Genomic DNA, 17,587 nt, shown 5'->3' on the forward strand with positions numbered 1-17,587 from the left:
CTTTCAAGCTACAGAGGATCCAGTTCAATCAGGGGGTCTCCAGAACAGTTTTTGTGATCTATTGTCTGTATTTCTTCTCTGACTGTCTTAGTTTGTGGAGTAATGTCATGCTCTTCAACACTTTCTTGTTCATTACTTAATAACGTGTCTGATAGCAGTCCTTCCTTATCTTGTCGTTATCACATAGTATTTTGTACCTATCCTCTTTTCTTTACGATATTAAGAAACTAAATTAAATTTCCATTTCTATTAATCTGTTCATTAACAACTTTTCCTCTGTGTTCTAACCCATATCTTTTCCTGTCATAATTTCTCTTTATCCCCCTTCTTTCCGTCTGCTTCTGTCACCCTCTTTCTCACTGACTTGCTCCGTTCTCTCTATGCTCTGGCTCTTTATTTCCTCCCTCTTCCTGGTGGTGTGTATAGCCGGTGGCATCTCTGCAGCCCTCTCAGCCTGTCTCCTACTCCAGTCCTTCCTGCCCCCAGGTTCTCCTGCCAGTTTCTCCTCCCCAGCAGTACACAATGGTACTGACACCTCTTGTAGCATCATCTCTTTGTAGTAATTCAGTTAAAAGACTGCATTACTGTCACTCTCACACTTCACACTTAACTAATGCTGTATTCTACTAAAAACTCTGGCACTCTATTACCCTGCTCTTATTCACATCTGATAGGTATTAAATCACATTGAGGGAAGAATTATGTCTTAACTGCTCTGAACCAGTCAAGTATTACTTTCTCTCAGGCTGCATACCTACTGGAGTTTGCTGAGAGACAAGGTTTTTGCTATTTAAGGATGCTGGTACAGATATTGTAGCCTAGTCGATATAAAATGAGTTTTAAGCGTAGCATTCACTTGTCCAATTAATTCATCAAATCACAGATTCTCTGCTTATGAGCCATGTTTCTATAAACCTGAACTTTATAGGAGCACCTTTGGATTGAGGTTGTCAAACCCACAGTCCAGGGTGTAAAATTAACCCCCAACAAGCACCAATGGCGGGTAAAAATTGAGTTTGGCGTGTAAAACAAAAACAAAATTGTAAAAAAAAAAAAGGTAAAATTTTGAACTGCAATTCCTTTGCCACAGAGTTTATTTCTATAGCTAGCCCCTATAGGGATGCAACAGGATGAACAAAACCCTGATGCAAACCGCCAGGGTTCTGTTCTCTCCATCTTGTCTGGATTTATTGCTCATCATCCCGCTAATTATAAATTGCCTCTGAAAAAAACAGCTGGCAGCTGTTGAAGAAGCCTAAATCTGTGCACATAGCAACAGCTGATCACCGGCGATGAAAACTTTTATGCACCTCATGCGCGCTCACAGCCCAAAACGACGCCGTAGCTGCGCGCATTCGCTGCGCTGTGCTTGGTTTTTTTTTTCGTGCATGTCTGCGGTGCTCAGCTCCACAGACCTGCTCCCTCAGGTTGTGTCTCTCCTGTTTCTCACTGAGCTCTGCCCCGTTTGAAAGGTGAAGGAAGCCCGTATGTGGAAAGACGTCGCCTCTGAGATGTAGAATGTGTGTTATAGAAGAGAAACACACATTTCAGGACAGAACAGACGACTGTGATTTTCAGCCTCCTCTTAGATTTAACAGAGGAGGGACAATACCTGACAGTAATATTCTCAGCTGCCAGGATGTGCAGCTTCTTAAATGTTGCTTAAATTGGATTTTTATACTAAAGACGTAAGGCAGTTTTTGGAGGTCACTAGCCAATGGCCGATGAGGTAAAAAGTTAATTTTACACCCTGCCACAGTCCCATGTAAAGTTTGAAAGAGAAAGAATTGCAGAACTGTGTCCTCAGGATTTGCTCACAATTGCGATTCCATTACATCCACGTACTGGTGTTGCACAGGATTGCCAGATTTAAAGAAGCTGCTCTTCTTATACCCTGCAAAATGACAGATATTTTTCCAAAATGGTTCTTTAGTGCTCAACGTCTCTGGCAGTGATCTGCACTAGCGATAACTCTCTACCACTCGGCTCGTAGTTCGGCCCGGCATTACGGCTCCAAATTTCACCAGAGGTACTGATAGACATGTACCAACTGCAAATGACCACTGATGAGACTCTTGTTATTCCTCCCAGGGAGAAGAGCTAGCACCCCAGTTCAGCCAGATGACGCTGAGTCGGCAGGGCTCCAGTGAGAACCCTGAGCCTCCCCCTATGTACCAGGCTCCTCCTACGGTTCTGTCCCAGCACCCCCCTCCTCAGACCGGCTACATCATGGCCACCACGGGTCAGCCCATGCCGCCCCCGTCCGGCTACCAGCCCGCCACTGGACACCCCCATCCTCCACCTCCACCACCGCCTCCATCTCAGCCCGTCATGCAGGCTCCACCGCCCCCACAAGGCTACATGCAGCCCCCTCCTCCTCAACAGGTACAGCATTGTTTAATTTTCCTACAATATTAGACAGAATACATCTCTGCTAGATAGTACACTACCGGTGAAATACCTTGATATCATTCTGGGACCTCCCCTGTTAGCACTGGTATTCTTGTGTGTGTATATATAATAGGAAGTAGGGGTGGGACGATATGGGTAACTCACGATTCGATACTGTGGCGATATTTGGCCCACGATAATGATAATATCACGATACACGATATCTGCGATATTCGATATATTGCAAGAAATTTCATCAACGATATATCACGATATATGTGAATGAAAAAAAAAACATAAAAAGGAAAAAGTCTCATGCATTTATTCCAAAACTTTGTACAATGTACAAATGAATAAACACTGTACAGCTGGAGACATTAAAGTGCATGAACATTAATAACATGTCTTATGTAAACCAAGACAGTGCTTTATGATACTGAAAAGTCAGTAGCAACTTGTTTTATGTAATTTTCCATTCATGGTATTTAAAAATCATTTTCTGTAACATTATAAGACAGCGCCGCCCCCATTTTATACAAGTGCAAGTTACAACAACATATTTCAATTGGATTTAGGTCTGAAACATGATTTATTATTTGAAAAAAAAAAAAAAAAATTGAATTTTTTTTTTGAATTTTTTTTTTTTTTTGAAAAAAAAAATCGATATTTAAATATTGAATATCGATATCGTATCGCGGTATAACGTATCGCGATATATTGCCATATCGATATTTTTGCCCACCCCTAATAGGAAGTGGCCCCAGGTCAACTGTTCCTTTCCTTTGAGTTGCAAGTCAGGCTCGCAGTAGTCTAAGGGAAGCACACCCATGGAGAAACAGAGCAGATAAACTAAAGCTGACTGTGATGTAGGGTTGCACGGTATACCGGTACTAGATTGGTACCGGGGTACTAACGCATTTAAAACGGTACCATACTGCGCTTAGATGGGACCGGTACTTTCATTCTGCGCCGCCGGCAGCGGTGACGTCGCCGCGTGAAGTCGGCACATTGTAATTTGAGCCGCGAGGAGCGAGTCACAAACGAAGCAAGGTGCTTTTTATCATTACCGTTACAGCGTCACCTGTCCATGTGCCTGTGTTTGTGTGTGTGTCTGTGTGTGTGCGCCGCGCGCGCGAGAGAGACGGCCGCCACAGCCTCGTTAATAAGTTTTGTTTTTACCGCGGATCACCACTGGCTGCATGCTCTCTCTGTCTCTCTGTCTCTCTCTCTGTGAGTGAGTGAGCACGGCGAAGCAGCGCTACGCAGAGATGAATTAACGGAACGATATTGCGTTGATGGGGGTGGGGGGAACAGAATCAATTTGGTCTACATATGGGAAACAATAGGTGTATGTTTGAGTAACATGAACATTTGTGTTTCATTCTATAAACTACTGATAACAATTTCTCCCAAAAATTACAACTGGTCAAAATAACAAAAAAAGATGCAGTGTTTTCAGACCTCAAATAATGCAAAGAAAACAAGTTGATGTTCATTTTTAAACAGACATTTTTTAATTTAGGAAGAGTTCAGATTAATATAGATGGAATGTTAATCCTGCAGCAGCAGTAACTGTTTACTGATTTCCTGTTTTATAGTCCAAAATTTTTCTATTAAAATAAAGCCAATAATTACATTTTTTGTGTTCTCTTTTTATGTGGAAAAGTACCGAAAAGTATCGAAAAACATGTTGGTACCGATACCGGTACCAAAATGTTGGTATCGTGACAACACTACTGTGATGTCTCCTGATTCTAGGGCCATCATACAAAGCAAGTAAAGTCCAAACTTGATGTTCCGCACATACAAATAGTTGCTTTGCTTTCCAAGGCACTACAAATGTTTAATAGACATAAGAAATAATTTAGAGTTTTAACCATTCACACATACATACAGTACATAAATAACATGTCATTTACCATAGAAGATCCTGGGAAAGAGATGGAGTCTTCTCTATTGAAATATTATCATTGTCAATGCTTGTAAACTGCATCAAAGGTCTTTCAGCAACTTAATAACACTAATGCTGCGTTCACATGGAGTCCGGTAAACGGCAGACGGCATGCCGGACTCCATGTTAGTGGACGAGAGAACGACGGTAAAACTTGGGGGAGGCCGGCAAAAAATACCGTGGACGGCAACGGCAAACGGCAATGCCGTCCCGAGTTCAAATATTTTAACTTTTGCCGTCTGCCGCGACAGTAAACTCAACCGAACATGACGTGTGAGTGCGAGTATGTTGACGTTGCCATAGCAACATGGCGATGCGTCTTGCCGTCATGCCGTGTGGTCCGACAGTTTGTTTGTTTTTACCGTTCCGTCCAGCGGCGTTTGCCATTTACCGGACTCCATGTGAACGCAGCATAAGAAGGGCGTACTTGAGCACCTACCACAGGAACACCACATAACAAAGGGCCGTGATTGACAATACATAAAGATGATAATTAATATACAGTACTGTTATTTATCCAATTTATCAATTTCATTATATGTATGGGATGTATGCACAAAAGCATAATCTCAGTGACTCGCAGAATGATCTCCTTTTTATTATGTTAATGGTTTTATACTGAAGCATTCAAAATCACATTAAACATTAATGTAATGCCAAAATGAAACTTCCATTTAGCTCAGAGTTAACTTTTTAGTATTTCCCAGAATAAAAAGTTCCTACTTTACATAATGCCTGTTCTTATGCATTTCAAATCTCACACAGACATCTGCTAGTAAAATCTATGGATCACTTACAACATCTATGATCCATAATAACTGGCAATTTTGTAACACTATGGCTATTGGAACAATAAACATTTCCATGTGGGGAATGAGAAATAGCCTTTTCAGGTTTTAAAATGGCTCTTTTGCTTTGTAGGATTGATTTCACTATATTTTGTGAATGTAAGAATTACATTACTGCTATGGCCAAACATGATCATCTAAGGGTGCACTCACACTAGGCAATCGTACCGTGCCCAAGCACGTTTGCCCCCTAAAGTCCGGATTCTATTGCTGGTGTGAGTGCAAGCGTTCCGTGCCTGAGCACGGTACACTTCCCTGGCCCGGCACGGTTGGGAGAGGTGGAGCTTGGGCACGGTACGCTTGGCCAGGAATGCGCACACGTAATGCGCTGCGGGCTCGTTCTCCACCACGTGTCTGCAACCGCATGTAAACAACAGTCACTTATCAATTACGTCGCGCTGTAAACATCGCTAGTTAACGTCGCTAGTTAACGTCGCTTTGATTAAACTTCAAGATAACCATGACAACCGGTCAAAGCGCCGTTCTTTCAGCAGTCAGAGCGCATCCGCCGTGTTATATCAACGTGATGACGTTTGTGTCGGAGGCAACCGTGCTTGAGCACGCTTGGGTTCGAGGTAGTGTGAGTGCGGGCCAGCGGGGGACAGGGGAGGGGAGGCATTCGGGCTTCAGCACGGCACGGATCAACTGGCCCTACTAGTGTGAGTGCGCCCTAATAGGAGTAGGAGCTGCTACATGCACTGAAACCGTTCAGTTTCACACAGTCTTCTTTCATATCAGACTGTTTCTGCTTCCCACCACGTTTTGCTTCTGTGGAGGATCATGTTCCTCACACCTCATTAATTTGTGTTAATCTAAAGATTTTGGTACGCAGTGTGAACGTCCCCGCACCTCGTTAAGTTACAGATGCAGAGAGCTGAGGCTCGACTACTTTCTTTAAGTTTACACTTAATAAGTGGTGTGACAGTCTTTTATGGTGGTTTTTCATTACAGAAATTTAACGGCGACAATAACTGTAACTTGTAATGACGGAGTGGAGATGCACAGATCATAGCTAAATGGCAGAATTATGTTTTCTGCTGCCTCTTCTGTTATAAAACAAGAGGAATTAAGGACCAGTATTTTTATTTAAACCATATCACACTGTTTTCTTGTGAGTAATAGTTTCCCTGGTACAAGGAAATAATAAGAGGTTTAACTGGCAGTGGCTCAGGCCGGCTCTTCTCACAGTGAATACACAGTTTCTGTTTCCATCTGTGGTGCAGGTACAGGCAACTTGTCTCTGGCAAGAAAATTGCCCAGAAATGTGTCATCACAGCCTCTGTGTGTGTTCATGTATCAAGTGTCAATGAATGACAAAAATAGATCCCAGTGTGTCCTCGTTTAAATGCAGGCCAATTTAAACTCCTTGGGTGTTGTATTGTCCCCCTCCGTCATGTGCATTTTTCTCTTTTTGTCGAAGAAAATGAAAGGGTGTGTCATTTCTGAATCATTTTGTTGTAATTTAACGTTATGTTTCCTACAAAGAACCAGGCAGTCTGGTACTAATTACTGAAAAGTGGAATCTTCTGTCATTGATCATTTATTTTATTTCGTTTTAATATGTTAAGCTACATGCTTGCCTGTATGCCTGTATACTTTTGTGTATTTAATCTGCTCAGCACTTGTTTAAAATACATAAATGAATATAATTGCCGAACAAATCCAAAATTACAAACACGGAATTCTTGGGAAGGTAAAAAAAAACATTCAGATATGTACTTTGTTCTGTAAATCTGCAGACTGAGGTGTGACATATTGGCGACGTGATTGCTGCTGTGAAGTTGCAGGATTCACCCGGTGGGAGTTCGGTCCTCTCACTCAGGGTGCTGTGTGTCACCTTCACAAGCTCAGCGTTGGTCAGCAAGCCTGTCATATTCTTCAGATTGCAGAGGCGGTGACAATAATGAGTTCTTTCACTCTGTCACTCACACACTTCCTTCCCTCTCTCTCAGGACCTCGCTTGAATCTATGTAATAGTTATTAGAATTCATTTGAGCAGAGAGAACCAAATCAATCTGACTGACCGTTAAATCCCCCGTGGGAGACATTAGGCCCTGTAACCCAGCCCTGATACTTAGCTGTAAAGTCAAATATTCTGGGTAGTTGAGTTTTCTTTTTGATACATTGATAAATTGCCAATAGTGTTGTGTTTATGTGAAGGGAATCTGCTGTCTGTGGTGTTTCATGAGAGCAGATAAATCACGAGTGGAGTGCATTATTAGTTTTATAGATGTAACTGGTAATTGAGTATTTACTACAATTCATGTACACATTTTTAAAGTACCAAATGATTGTTGTGCTTTTGTGTTGTTTTTGCACATACGGTATGCTACCTGTCTGGACTTAAATTGCTCATATAACTAACTAACTGCTTTCAATCTTACAAAGTATTTGAACATGTTCCTGCACTGTAAAACTTAATTTTGTTGTTCTTTTTTTAGTATATTATCTATTATCTATTATCCTCAGTCCTAGATCTCTGCGCTTGTATTGACAGAATTGGCTGGTAAAGTAATGTTCAACTTGTGGGTAGTCAACAATTTAACAGGAGTGCATTATTGCCACCGCTGCTGCTGCTAGATGGCCGTAGTATTTGTTTATTTGCCCAGATTTTTGCAGTTTTTTTGCAATTTGTATGTTTTAAATAATGAATATTTATGAACACCTTTTAAGAGTGTTACTGTCTGCAGTGTAAATGTTTCCTCGTGAACCATTTGGCTCACTTAGTCTGTTTTCACAATCCGGGGTCTATGAGAAGTGGTGGAAAATCAGTATTCAGTGCTATGAAAATGTTGGAGTGGAGGGCCCAGTATAAGATATATAAGAGATACTTTTGTGTTATTTCCTTTTCCCTTCTGTTCTGTGTAATTGTTTTTGACAAATTTTTTTGTGTTGCTTCTCTGCAGATACAGGTGTCATACTACCCTCCTGGTCAGTACCCCAGCTCAGGCCAGCAGTACCGTGTGCCCCAGCCCATGTCCCACCAGGTGTCTTATCCTGCCCAGCGCACACAACCCATGCCTCAGCCCACACAGCAGTCAGGTCAGTACATTGTACCCCCCCCCCCCCCAAAAAAAAAAAAAAGTACTCAGTTTCAAGTCTACCAGGTGAGAGGTTGACTGTAAACAGCCTTGGTTCTACATTGTTCTGCCAAGTCAAATATACCAAGACCAAAATAGTCTTTTTTTCATGGAAAGGCTTTGACAGCTTTATCCTTCAGCCTTTTTCATTTAGAGTCTATGAAGGCTGGCTCTGTGTTTATACAGTAAGTGACAGATAGACATTGTTGACAACCTAAATGGACTCTGGCTCATAGCAGAGTCCTGCCAAAACCATACTGATCAAGACTGTTGCAGTCAGTTGCATCAATCCAAGGATGCTGCCTGGTTTGGAAAAGTTTTGTGATGGAAGATCTGTACTTACAGAAACTATTAACAGTGTCACTTAAGTCCTTGTGGACTGGAATAATTAGCTTCCCTCTGCTCCCTGTATTACCTCTAACACGGAGGTGTTTCCACTTGTGTTAAGCAGGATTATGCAAAAAGTAAATCAATTTGCACCAAACTTGGTGAAGGGATGGGACATTGGTCAAGGAAGAACTTAGTTAATCCCAAAGGAAATATTTGTGCCAGGATGCTCCAATTTACAGTAATAAGACCAGTGAGAAAAACAAGCATAGCAGTGCAAAGCTCAAAACTAAGTGATTTGGCTGATCCAGGATCTTTTTTTTTCCACTTTTTAAATGTTGCATGATGTTAACAGTTTTGTCAGTTCCTCAGGAAATAATTTATGACTGTTAATGCAAAGTTATAATATATTACAACTGCCCTGCATTGAAATTAAAGTAAATAAATACGCAAACCTCAGACATTTTTTTCTTGTGAAAGGCAAGAGCTCAGCTGTTGATTCTTTACCATCAAGTCATCCCAATTTCTCCTCCCTTATACTGGACTGTATATGTGACACTTGCAAATTTATTTTTTTCTAATTGCTGTCTGTTGTGATCAGGTCTCCAGACAATGATACCCAGCCAGCAGCCGAGCTACCAGAGCATGATGGGTGTGCAGCAGCCCCAGAACCCTGGTCTGCTCAATTCTCAGAGGGCAGGCATGGGGGGTCAGATGCAAAGCATAATGGTCCAGTACCCACAGATGCCGTCATATCAGGTATGGATTCTACATATCTGTCCTACTGTGTAACTTGTTGCTACAGCATAACTTATTCTGAACATAATTTTTTCCCCAGTAGTTTGCACCTAATTGCTGCTTATTTTAATTTGTCCACACAAACACCTCTAGAACAATAGTTTGGGGAACTTGACAACATTCATTATTTTTTACATTTAAACACTTTCAGATAATTACATTTTTTGTAGGGTCAGTGTTCCTTTGGGATTTTTACTACAAATGAAATCCTTGTTTATGTGCCTTTTTTGAATTTTATTTTATTTTTTTAGAAATCAGATTTCACTATTCATGACACATATGAAATGTGATTTTGTCATCTATATTTCCACAGCAAATGTTGCTTCTTTTTTTATCCCTAACATTTTGAGGGCCTTTTCATTAACTAGTATAGTCGTCATGTGGCCACTGTCACTGGTCATCAGTGATCATTTAAAAAAAACTGAAGGGCTAAAAATGAAAACCCCTCTACGCTCTGTTCAAAGCAGGTTCAACAGCTCCATCTGGTGCACACTTGAATCCTCATTTCATGTTGAAGAATGAGACAGAGTTAAATGACTATATATGTAATGAAGTAATAGTGTACATCCCTACACCTCAGTGCTAAACTTCAAAGCTATTATATTACATTGGAAAAGTTATGCAGCAGACTGTTATAATACGTACTCTGTTACTAATGAAGCAAATATGAAAGGGGCAATCTAATGAATCAACCAGAAGCAGGACAGTGCACCACATCATCTCTTCCCATAATTTACTTAAAAGAAATAGGGAAAGGCCATGATTCTCTGACTACATCAGCCTATAAGCTCATGAGCAGAACAAGAGGAAATGTAATTAACACTGGACTACAGGCCCTGGACCAAATCAGATATAAAAATGACAGTATGAGAGGTCTCGTGTTAATCCCCTCAGCTAGTCTTGTCTTCATGAATGCCAAAGTTAAGGTTTGCAAAATTGAAGTGATTCACCAATTAATTCGACCTTTTTCCAAAACCGTATTCTCTTTTGTCCCTTTACCCAGGTGCCTGTGGGAAATGAAAATCAGCAGGTGGTGCAGCAGCAGTACCAGCAGCAGGTGATGGTACCAGTCAGCCAGTCTGTCCAGGGCCCAATGCCTGTCTACTACAGTGTTATCACACCCACACAGCAGAATAGCACAAGGTATGTATTACTTCATCATATTGTCCAAGAGTAGAACCTGTTTTACTGTGAGTGCATCTGCATCTAATCTAATCTGGACAGAGCTCTGTACAGATGTTATATGCTGACAGATGAGTGCTAAACAAGGACATTTGATTCTTCGGTATACAAATATGAATATTTTGATATCCCTATAATCAATCTATAATCTTGTCCCCCAGCCCGTCAGTAGGTTATCTGCAGCCCCCCAGCAATGAGCAGTATCAAATCACACAGTCGCCGTCCCCCTGCAATCCTCAGCAGTTGCAGCAGCAATATTCAGGTGAGTGCAGCAAAGAAACTGTTAAGTGACTGTTAGCAATACATTTTGACTTATTATTTGGGATGACGATTTAATTGTATTTTGACTATTTAGTTGTTGGAAGTATTCTCTCAAAACAAATTCCTTTAGCATTCTTTATACAAGTGACAACCATAATACATGCCCTATGTTGTTGCGTTACGTTGTGGATCTCGCAGTCCAAGTTAATCCTACCGAAAAGTTTGTGTTGCCCTAAAACCTCCTAAAACAACTGAGAAAATGTTATTGTAGCAGGACCAGCTGCTTTACAGTCCCACCTGTCTCCTTTGTATCTCTCAAGAACTGCTACAGTGATCAGATGTGGCCTGGTTGTGCATCTGTTGTAAAGTCACTGTTATTAGTCAATAGGGTTTCTTGGAAGGACGTACACAGAGTTGAAACTCTGAGCTGTCCTCTTTTTTTTTATAAAATCAGGTGAAAGGTATTCAGGGAACAGTTCATACGGGGCCACACACAGTTCACACGTTGAGCATGCAAATCGATGTCCTTAAAAAGGTCATGTTTGAAGAAATCTGGGAAAAACCTAAAGCACACAAAGGCCTTGTGCTTTCTTTGTTCTTTGGCCCTTGAGTAAATGTTGATCAAAATGGTCACGTTATCCTTTCAACCTCAGCTGTGTTTGAGCCATTTTCTCAGGTGAGTGTTTATTTGTTGAAAGAGTAATCGACCTTACACTTAATTCAACAGCAGGCCTAAGTTTGAGTGTAAAATATTCAGACAAGTAAAAGTTAGTGGGATCATCTCAATGGAGATGAACTTTTCCTCACACTTAACTTTTGTGATGGATTAAAAATACATGTTTTACATTTAAAGAGATAGTTCACCCAAAATTCAAATTTCATATCTACTCACCCTCATGTCGACTAAGGGCTGGGAGAAGTTTCAGAGTCCTCCGTGCCTTCTCTGAGTTACAGCGGGACTCCGTGCAGCACTGCATGTCCATATGACAGTTGCGAACGGAGCTCACTTTTCTTCGTCCAAAAAGACACACCAACAAACATCCAAATACCTCCATGCTGCTCGTCTGTAATGTCCCTCTTGTATTGAAGCCCCAACATGAGAAATTGTTCCGAAAGAAATTAAATAAGTCTATGTTTTAAGCTTGTTTGTAGCGGAAGCTCTCAGCACTGCTCTTCCTGGGCCGTCCAAATCTCGCGCGATTAGCATTGACACCCAGTTCACGGCTCCGCAAATCGCGCGAGATTCCGGCAGAGCAACACTATGTAAATTAGTTTTTTTTCTGTCACTATTGTTAAAAGTCTATAGACACTCATGACAGCGTAGAGGACCTGTTTGACTACACCTGTGTCTGTCTGCTGTCCTGCTCCCTCAGGAGTCCCCCCTCCTGGGCCTGGGGTGATGGTCATGCAGCTCAGCGTCCCCAATGGACCACAGCCTTCCCAGAATCCTCCTCTGGTCCAGTGGAACCCATGCAAGTACTACAGCATAGAGCAGAGACCCAGCAAGCCAGGAGAGCTCTACAAACCTGACAACACTCCACAGGTACACACACATTAACATCTCATGAACAACGTCATGAATCCAGACTGCAACCCACACATCCATCTACATTATTTATTTGTGCAGTCATTTTTAGGCTATCAGCCCCCCAGTGGTCATCTGTGGTACTGCTCAACTCTTAAAACATGAAATCAGGCTGCGACTTTGAGTCAGGTCATGTCTGGAGGATGACTCTCACATGTCTCATGTTGTTTATAAGTTGTTGTTGTTTTCTCTGTGTCTCTAGGCCAGTACTCAGCTGACGAGTCCCCTGGCCTCCCCTACTCAGTCTCCCACCCCGTCTCCCTCCGGCAGCGTCAGCAGCGTATGTCCAGGCCTTGGACCACTACCCCTCATTTCCCAGTTTCCCCGGCCAGGAGGCCCGGCCCAAGGTACGGTTAAAAAAAGAAAAGAAGGTTTACGTTCCTGAGGAAAATGCCTGTAAATGGTCAAATCTAACAGGGATGATACATATGCAGTTAGATATCACAAAGACAACCCTCCACATATACATCCATCTGAATACTGTACTTGACACTGGGTACACTATATTGTCAATTCAACACATTTCTCTCCTGATTCTTGCCGCCATTAAAAGAATCCTACATGTTGTTGTGTTTCCAGCTGCTCCAGCTCTGTTTAAACACCTGCACACAACTTTTGCTCTTTCACCCATTTCCAAAGCAACTCTCTAAACTTTGTCAGGTGGTTCTTGGCTTTGAGCCCATTGACTGTGACATATCACTTTACTACTGCTGGTTCACATGACTTGCACCATCCAGTCAAACATGCAGTGCCCACACATGGCTTTACCTTGTCCCTGTCCTCTTACTCACACATACACACTCGGGTCACAACACTGCCACTGATAAACAGAGTCACTTTTTGGAATACAGGATTACACAGCAGATTGCATCAGGCTGTGATTCATGTCCTTATTATTATTATTATTATTATTACATCCTCTTCGAAACACAAAAAATGAAAAGATACTGTAGGAGTGACCTACATTAGAGCATTTTACCCATTTCTGATAGTGGTTTGCTTGTTTTTTCAATTTTCCATGTTATAGTAAGTGAAAGTTATGAATGAGAACTGGCACAAGACAATCTTAAGATTTATCATTAATCATTTTTATTTTCATTTAGGTGATGGTCGCTACTCTCTGTTGGGGCAGCCTCTCCAGTACAGCCTTTGTCCGCCTGCCCTCATACATGGCCAGTCCTCCTACAGCTCCCATCAGGTCAGTGCTGACAGGCCTTATATGTGATGATGTTGACTGTTTGATATATTATTTTGATATAAACCTTCCAGCTAGTGCGCATTGAAAAGATACAGTAGATAAAGCACTCAGATTTGATTACATTCCTACTGACAAGGCATTTCAAGTTTATATTGCTTCTGTAATTCAGTTTACTGAGACTGTGTTTTCTGAATAGAGACTCTGCAGATCAGTGCCAATCAGAGCAATGTGAAATGATAACCCTGAAAAAAGCTGCGACCTTCATTTGTGAAATGATGTACTTCTTAATGGTGCAGAAAGTGGTAAAATAGGTGGAAACTATATAATATACTATAAATACTATAATAAATAACTAATATACTATAAATATTTTTGTGGATATGAGGGTTGGTCACAACTTTCTTTCGTCACAGTCATCGAATTTAGTTTTCTTTGCAGTATCTTGTGTAACCATGAGCTAATAACACAATGTTAAATGCAAGTCACAACAGTGTGAGCTGTCCCCTCTGTCTCCCAGCTACAGGTCGTTTCCCCTCCTCTGTGTCCACTAGTGTGCAGCATTTGTAGCCGTCTGTGTCTCTATTTATCAAAGACTAAAACGTTCACAGCCTCCCACCGATTGCCTTTACTGCCATCTAGTGTCCTGTCATGTCTCTGCAGTGTAATAACAAGCCTCACACCGTCTTTGTTGCTGTGTTCAGGGCCAAGGAGTAATGAAACACGGGGCACGGGGGAAAAAACAAACACTCAAATCTGCATCAACAGATCTCGGCACTACTGATGTCGGTAAGTTACTGATGAGTTTATCTACAGGTGCCTTTGAATTTCCCCCTCCTAATACTATTAGAAACTCAGACATGGTCTTATACTAGAGGACAAAGCAGCAGACTGTGGCCTTTTTCCTCTTTTTCCTCTCTTTCCTCTTTTTCCTGGTGTGGATGCCATCAAATAAACACTGAGCTTGTGTGGAAATCCTGGCATGTGCTGGTAGTGCTGCAATCAAAGCAATCAAAGCAGGCCTCAGGCCCCGAACGCCATCATTTCTCTAAGCACAGCACAATGTCTTAACCTGAAATAAATGAGCACATCTCTGGAGTGGGTAAATACGGAAGCATATTGCATTCACTTGAGTAATTTATTTTTTGGTTTGTTTTTCGGGTTAATTATTTCTGTTTTTCTGACAAATTTTTTTCAGTTTTTCGTGGTAATTCTTTTTAGATTTCAAAATCCCGCGAGAATCTCCCACCTGCAAGTATCGTTAACCGCTGCAGTCAAGCCTCCACTTCATTACGGATCTATTGAGATACATTGTTAAGAATTTTTATTCAAACTCCATTTTGGTACAGGTTCCACCATTGCTTTAATTTCCAGACTGACGGCTCGAACACAGGCATCAACAAACTTTTCCCGAGGCAAGCTACACACGTCACGTCAGGGAGCGCCTTCAAAATAAAAGTACTACTCATAACACAATGAGTACTGTAAAGGCCCTTTCTTTTACATTGCTTAACATACATCCATGGATATGCTCCACAAAAATACAGTCTTATTTTCACTGTGTTCCAAGTAAATTCAGATTTATATTGAAAGGAAACTACCTGTTATTACAGAACACCACCTCAGAGAGTGTCACTCACTCAGAACAGTCTGATGTAGCACCTTTATTTTGAAATCAGTCCTTACATTACTTGCAGGTGGGAGCTTCTCACGGGATTTTGAAATCTCGAAGCTAAGTCAGAAAAAAATGACCACGAAAAACTGAAAATAATTAGTCAGAAAAACAGAAAAAATTATTCAAAAAAACAAACCAAAAAAATGAATTACTCAGAAATACTGGACTTTTTTTTTTTTAAGTGAATGCAATATGCTTCCGTAGGTAAAGATCCAGGTTGTGTGGTGAAAACCTACACGATTCTTCTCTCTGAGTCTCTTTGCTCTCTCTTTGCCCAGTGGTGAGTCGAGTCCTGGAGGTGACAGACCTGCCGGAGGGGATTTCGCGTCCAGAGGCCGAGAAGCTCTTCAACCAGCTGTCCATGTGCGGTGCCAAGATCCAGTGGCTGAAGGAGCCCCAAGGGGGCCGAGGGGGCTGCGGCCCCTGTCCCGGCGCAGGAGCCACCGCTGGGCCCGGGGCCACCATGGGGGGAGCGAAGGGCGACGGCAACGACCCGGCTCACCTCTACACAGTAGTGGCAGTGTTCCCCAGCACCATGGCTGCCCAGAGTGCTTCCTTCAAACTTAACAACAGCGGGGCCAGCCTCTTCAAACTGAGAGCGGCCAAAAAGAACTATGACCTGCGCGTGCTGGAGAGAGCCAGTTCTCAGTGAAAGGAAAAGAGAGGGGGGAGGAAAGAAAGAAAGCGAAAGAGACAGAAAGAAAGAGAGACTCTTGGCGGAGTAGTGGAAAAGGAAGGAGGACTGAGGGACTGCTCTTAGTGTACAATTTAAAAACAAAACAAAAAAAAACTTGAGTTAAATGTATAAAAGGGAAGAAGGTGTGAATCATGAGGTGGCTGGTTGTTTGGTTGCAAATATGATTTTGTTGTTTGTTTTTATTCATTGTTTTTGTTTTGTATTTATATAGCAGAAGAGCACACAAGACACGTGAGCATGTGTTTCACTGTTGCCGTGGAATGTGTGCTGCCGTTATTCAACAACATGCAATGTCACACACAGACACACACAAACACACACACACCAGGAGACACAGACACACAAAACGCAGGCAACAGGGTCACGTAGCACATAACAAAAACACACTGGACAGTCGACCTCAGTCAAACCTTTTCCTCCTCTTCCTCCTCCCCTCTGCTCTTCAACCCTCCCTCCTCTTCCTCCTCCCGCCTCTATGCTTTCTCTCCTTCCTCAGCTCTCTGTCACCCAGTCGTCTCTTAATCTCTCACATATTTATACATTTTCATACACACAGTTGCGCACTCTCTCTGCTCTCCCCTCGCTGCTCCTCCCTCTCTCTTTTCTGGCCATGTCTCATGCTGCCCCCCCTCCCTCTCTCTGCTCCTCTGCCCCTCTCATGTACTCTCTCTCTGCTCTCTCCTCTCTTGCTTTCTGTTTGCCTTACTGCTGTTGTGGGTTTCTGTATTGCGCTGTTTTTTTTTGTTTTGTTTTTTTGAGAAGTTTTTTTTTTCTCTTTTTTGTTTTTTGGGGTTCAATATATTTATATAAGTGATGTAAGGAATAAAAGAAATCTATATATTAAGTGATTTTTCTTTCTTTCCCTGAGTGACAAACTTTAGGCCTTCCTTTATCCTTTCCTCCTTCCCCTTTTCATCCCCTCCTCCTCTTTTTCTGCCCTCTACCTCACTTCCTCTGTCCTCTCCTCTCTCCCACAATTGCCCCGACCCACGACCCCCCCGCCCCTTCCCCCTCCGCTCCACCCCGACGCCCAACTGTGTTTGCGTTTTTCGTTGACAGCTGTGCAGAACGTATCAGAAGAAGTAGTTAAAGTGCACAATGATTGCATATGTCTACTGTAAATTTTATTTAATCTGTTATTTTTTGTTTGTTTTTAAAAATATAAAAGTCGAGAAAAAATCTATCAAAACATCTTCTGTGTCATGTGGTTCATTGATTTTTTTTTTTTTTAAGGCTGAACTGAGAAGCCATACTCGGGTACGACGGCATACATGAGCCAGAGCCTGGAAGAGAGGAGGAGTACATTTTTTCAAATTCCAAGTTACAAATTTGCAAGAACGTTTTTTTCTTTTCTTTTGGTAGATCAAGGATGATCCATGAGCTACTAACTTGTAAACCTGATGCAGCCATGTTCCTGTTGCTCGTCATTAACTTATTCTGTGTAGCTGTAATCTTCTCTAGTGTGCTCTTCCACCTTTGTAAAGCGCAGATATGTTTTCTGTTTTTTGTAAGAACTAGCAAATATGAGTCTTTCTTACAAATTTGTGACAATGTCAGAGAATGTTTTTTTCTCATTAATTTGCAGCTTTAAAATTGA

The 17,587-nt window shown here is 41.8% G+C and overlaps 1 protein-coding gene across 5 annotated transcripts in view; it reads left to right on the plus strand.

The window, feature by feature from the left end:
• r3hdm2 (R3H domain containing 2) overlaps nt 1-17,081 on the plus strand; it is a 56,379-nt gene extending 39,298 nt beyond the window's left edge. For 4 of the 5 annotated variants that reach the window (XM_083972639.1, XM_083972640.1, XM_083972642.1 and 1 more), the window contains 11 exons: nt 427-525; nt 2,092-2,385; nt 8,097-8,232; nt 9,199-9,356; nt 10,399-10,538; nt 10,739-10,839; nt 12,212-12,381; nt 12,626-12,770; nt 13,527-13,621; nt 14,323-14,407; nt 15,572-17,081. In XM_083972639.1, coding sequence (XP_083828765.1) covers nt 427-525; nt 2,092-2,385; nt 8,097-8,232; nt 9,199-9,356; nt 10,399-10,538; nt 10,739-10,839; nt 12,212-12,381; nt 12,626-12,770; nt 13,527-13,621; nt 14,323-14,407; nt 15,572-15,945 — 1,797 coding nt within the window. In that variant the 3' untranslated portion in view covers nt 15,946-17,081. The remainder of the gene's footprint in view (nt 1-426; nt 526-2,091; nt 2,386-8,096; nt 8,233-9,198; nt 9,357-10,398; nt 10,539-10,738; nt 10,840-12,211; nt 12,382-12,625; nt 12,771-13,526; nt 13,622-14,322; nt 14,408-15,571) is intronic. The other variant, XM_083972643.1, reaches the window with a different exon arrangement.
• The last annotated feature ends 506 nt before the right edge of the window (nt 17,082-17,587 follow it).

The sequence above is a fragment of the Trachurus trachurus genome, assembly GCF_905171665.1.
Source record: "Trachurus trachurus genome assembly, chromosome: 5".
In the NCBI taxonomy this organism is placed as follows: Eukaryota; Metazoa; Chordata; class Actinopteri; order Carangiformes; family Carangidae; genus Trachurus; species Trachurus trachurus.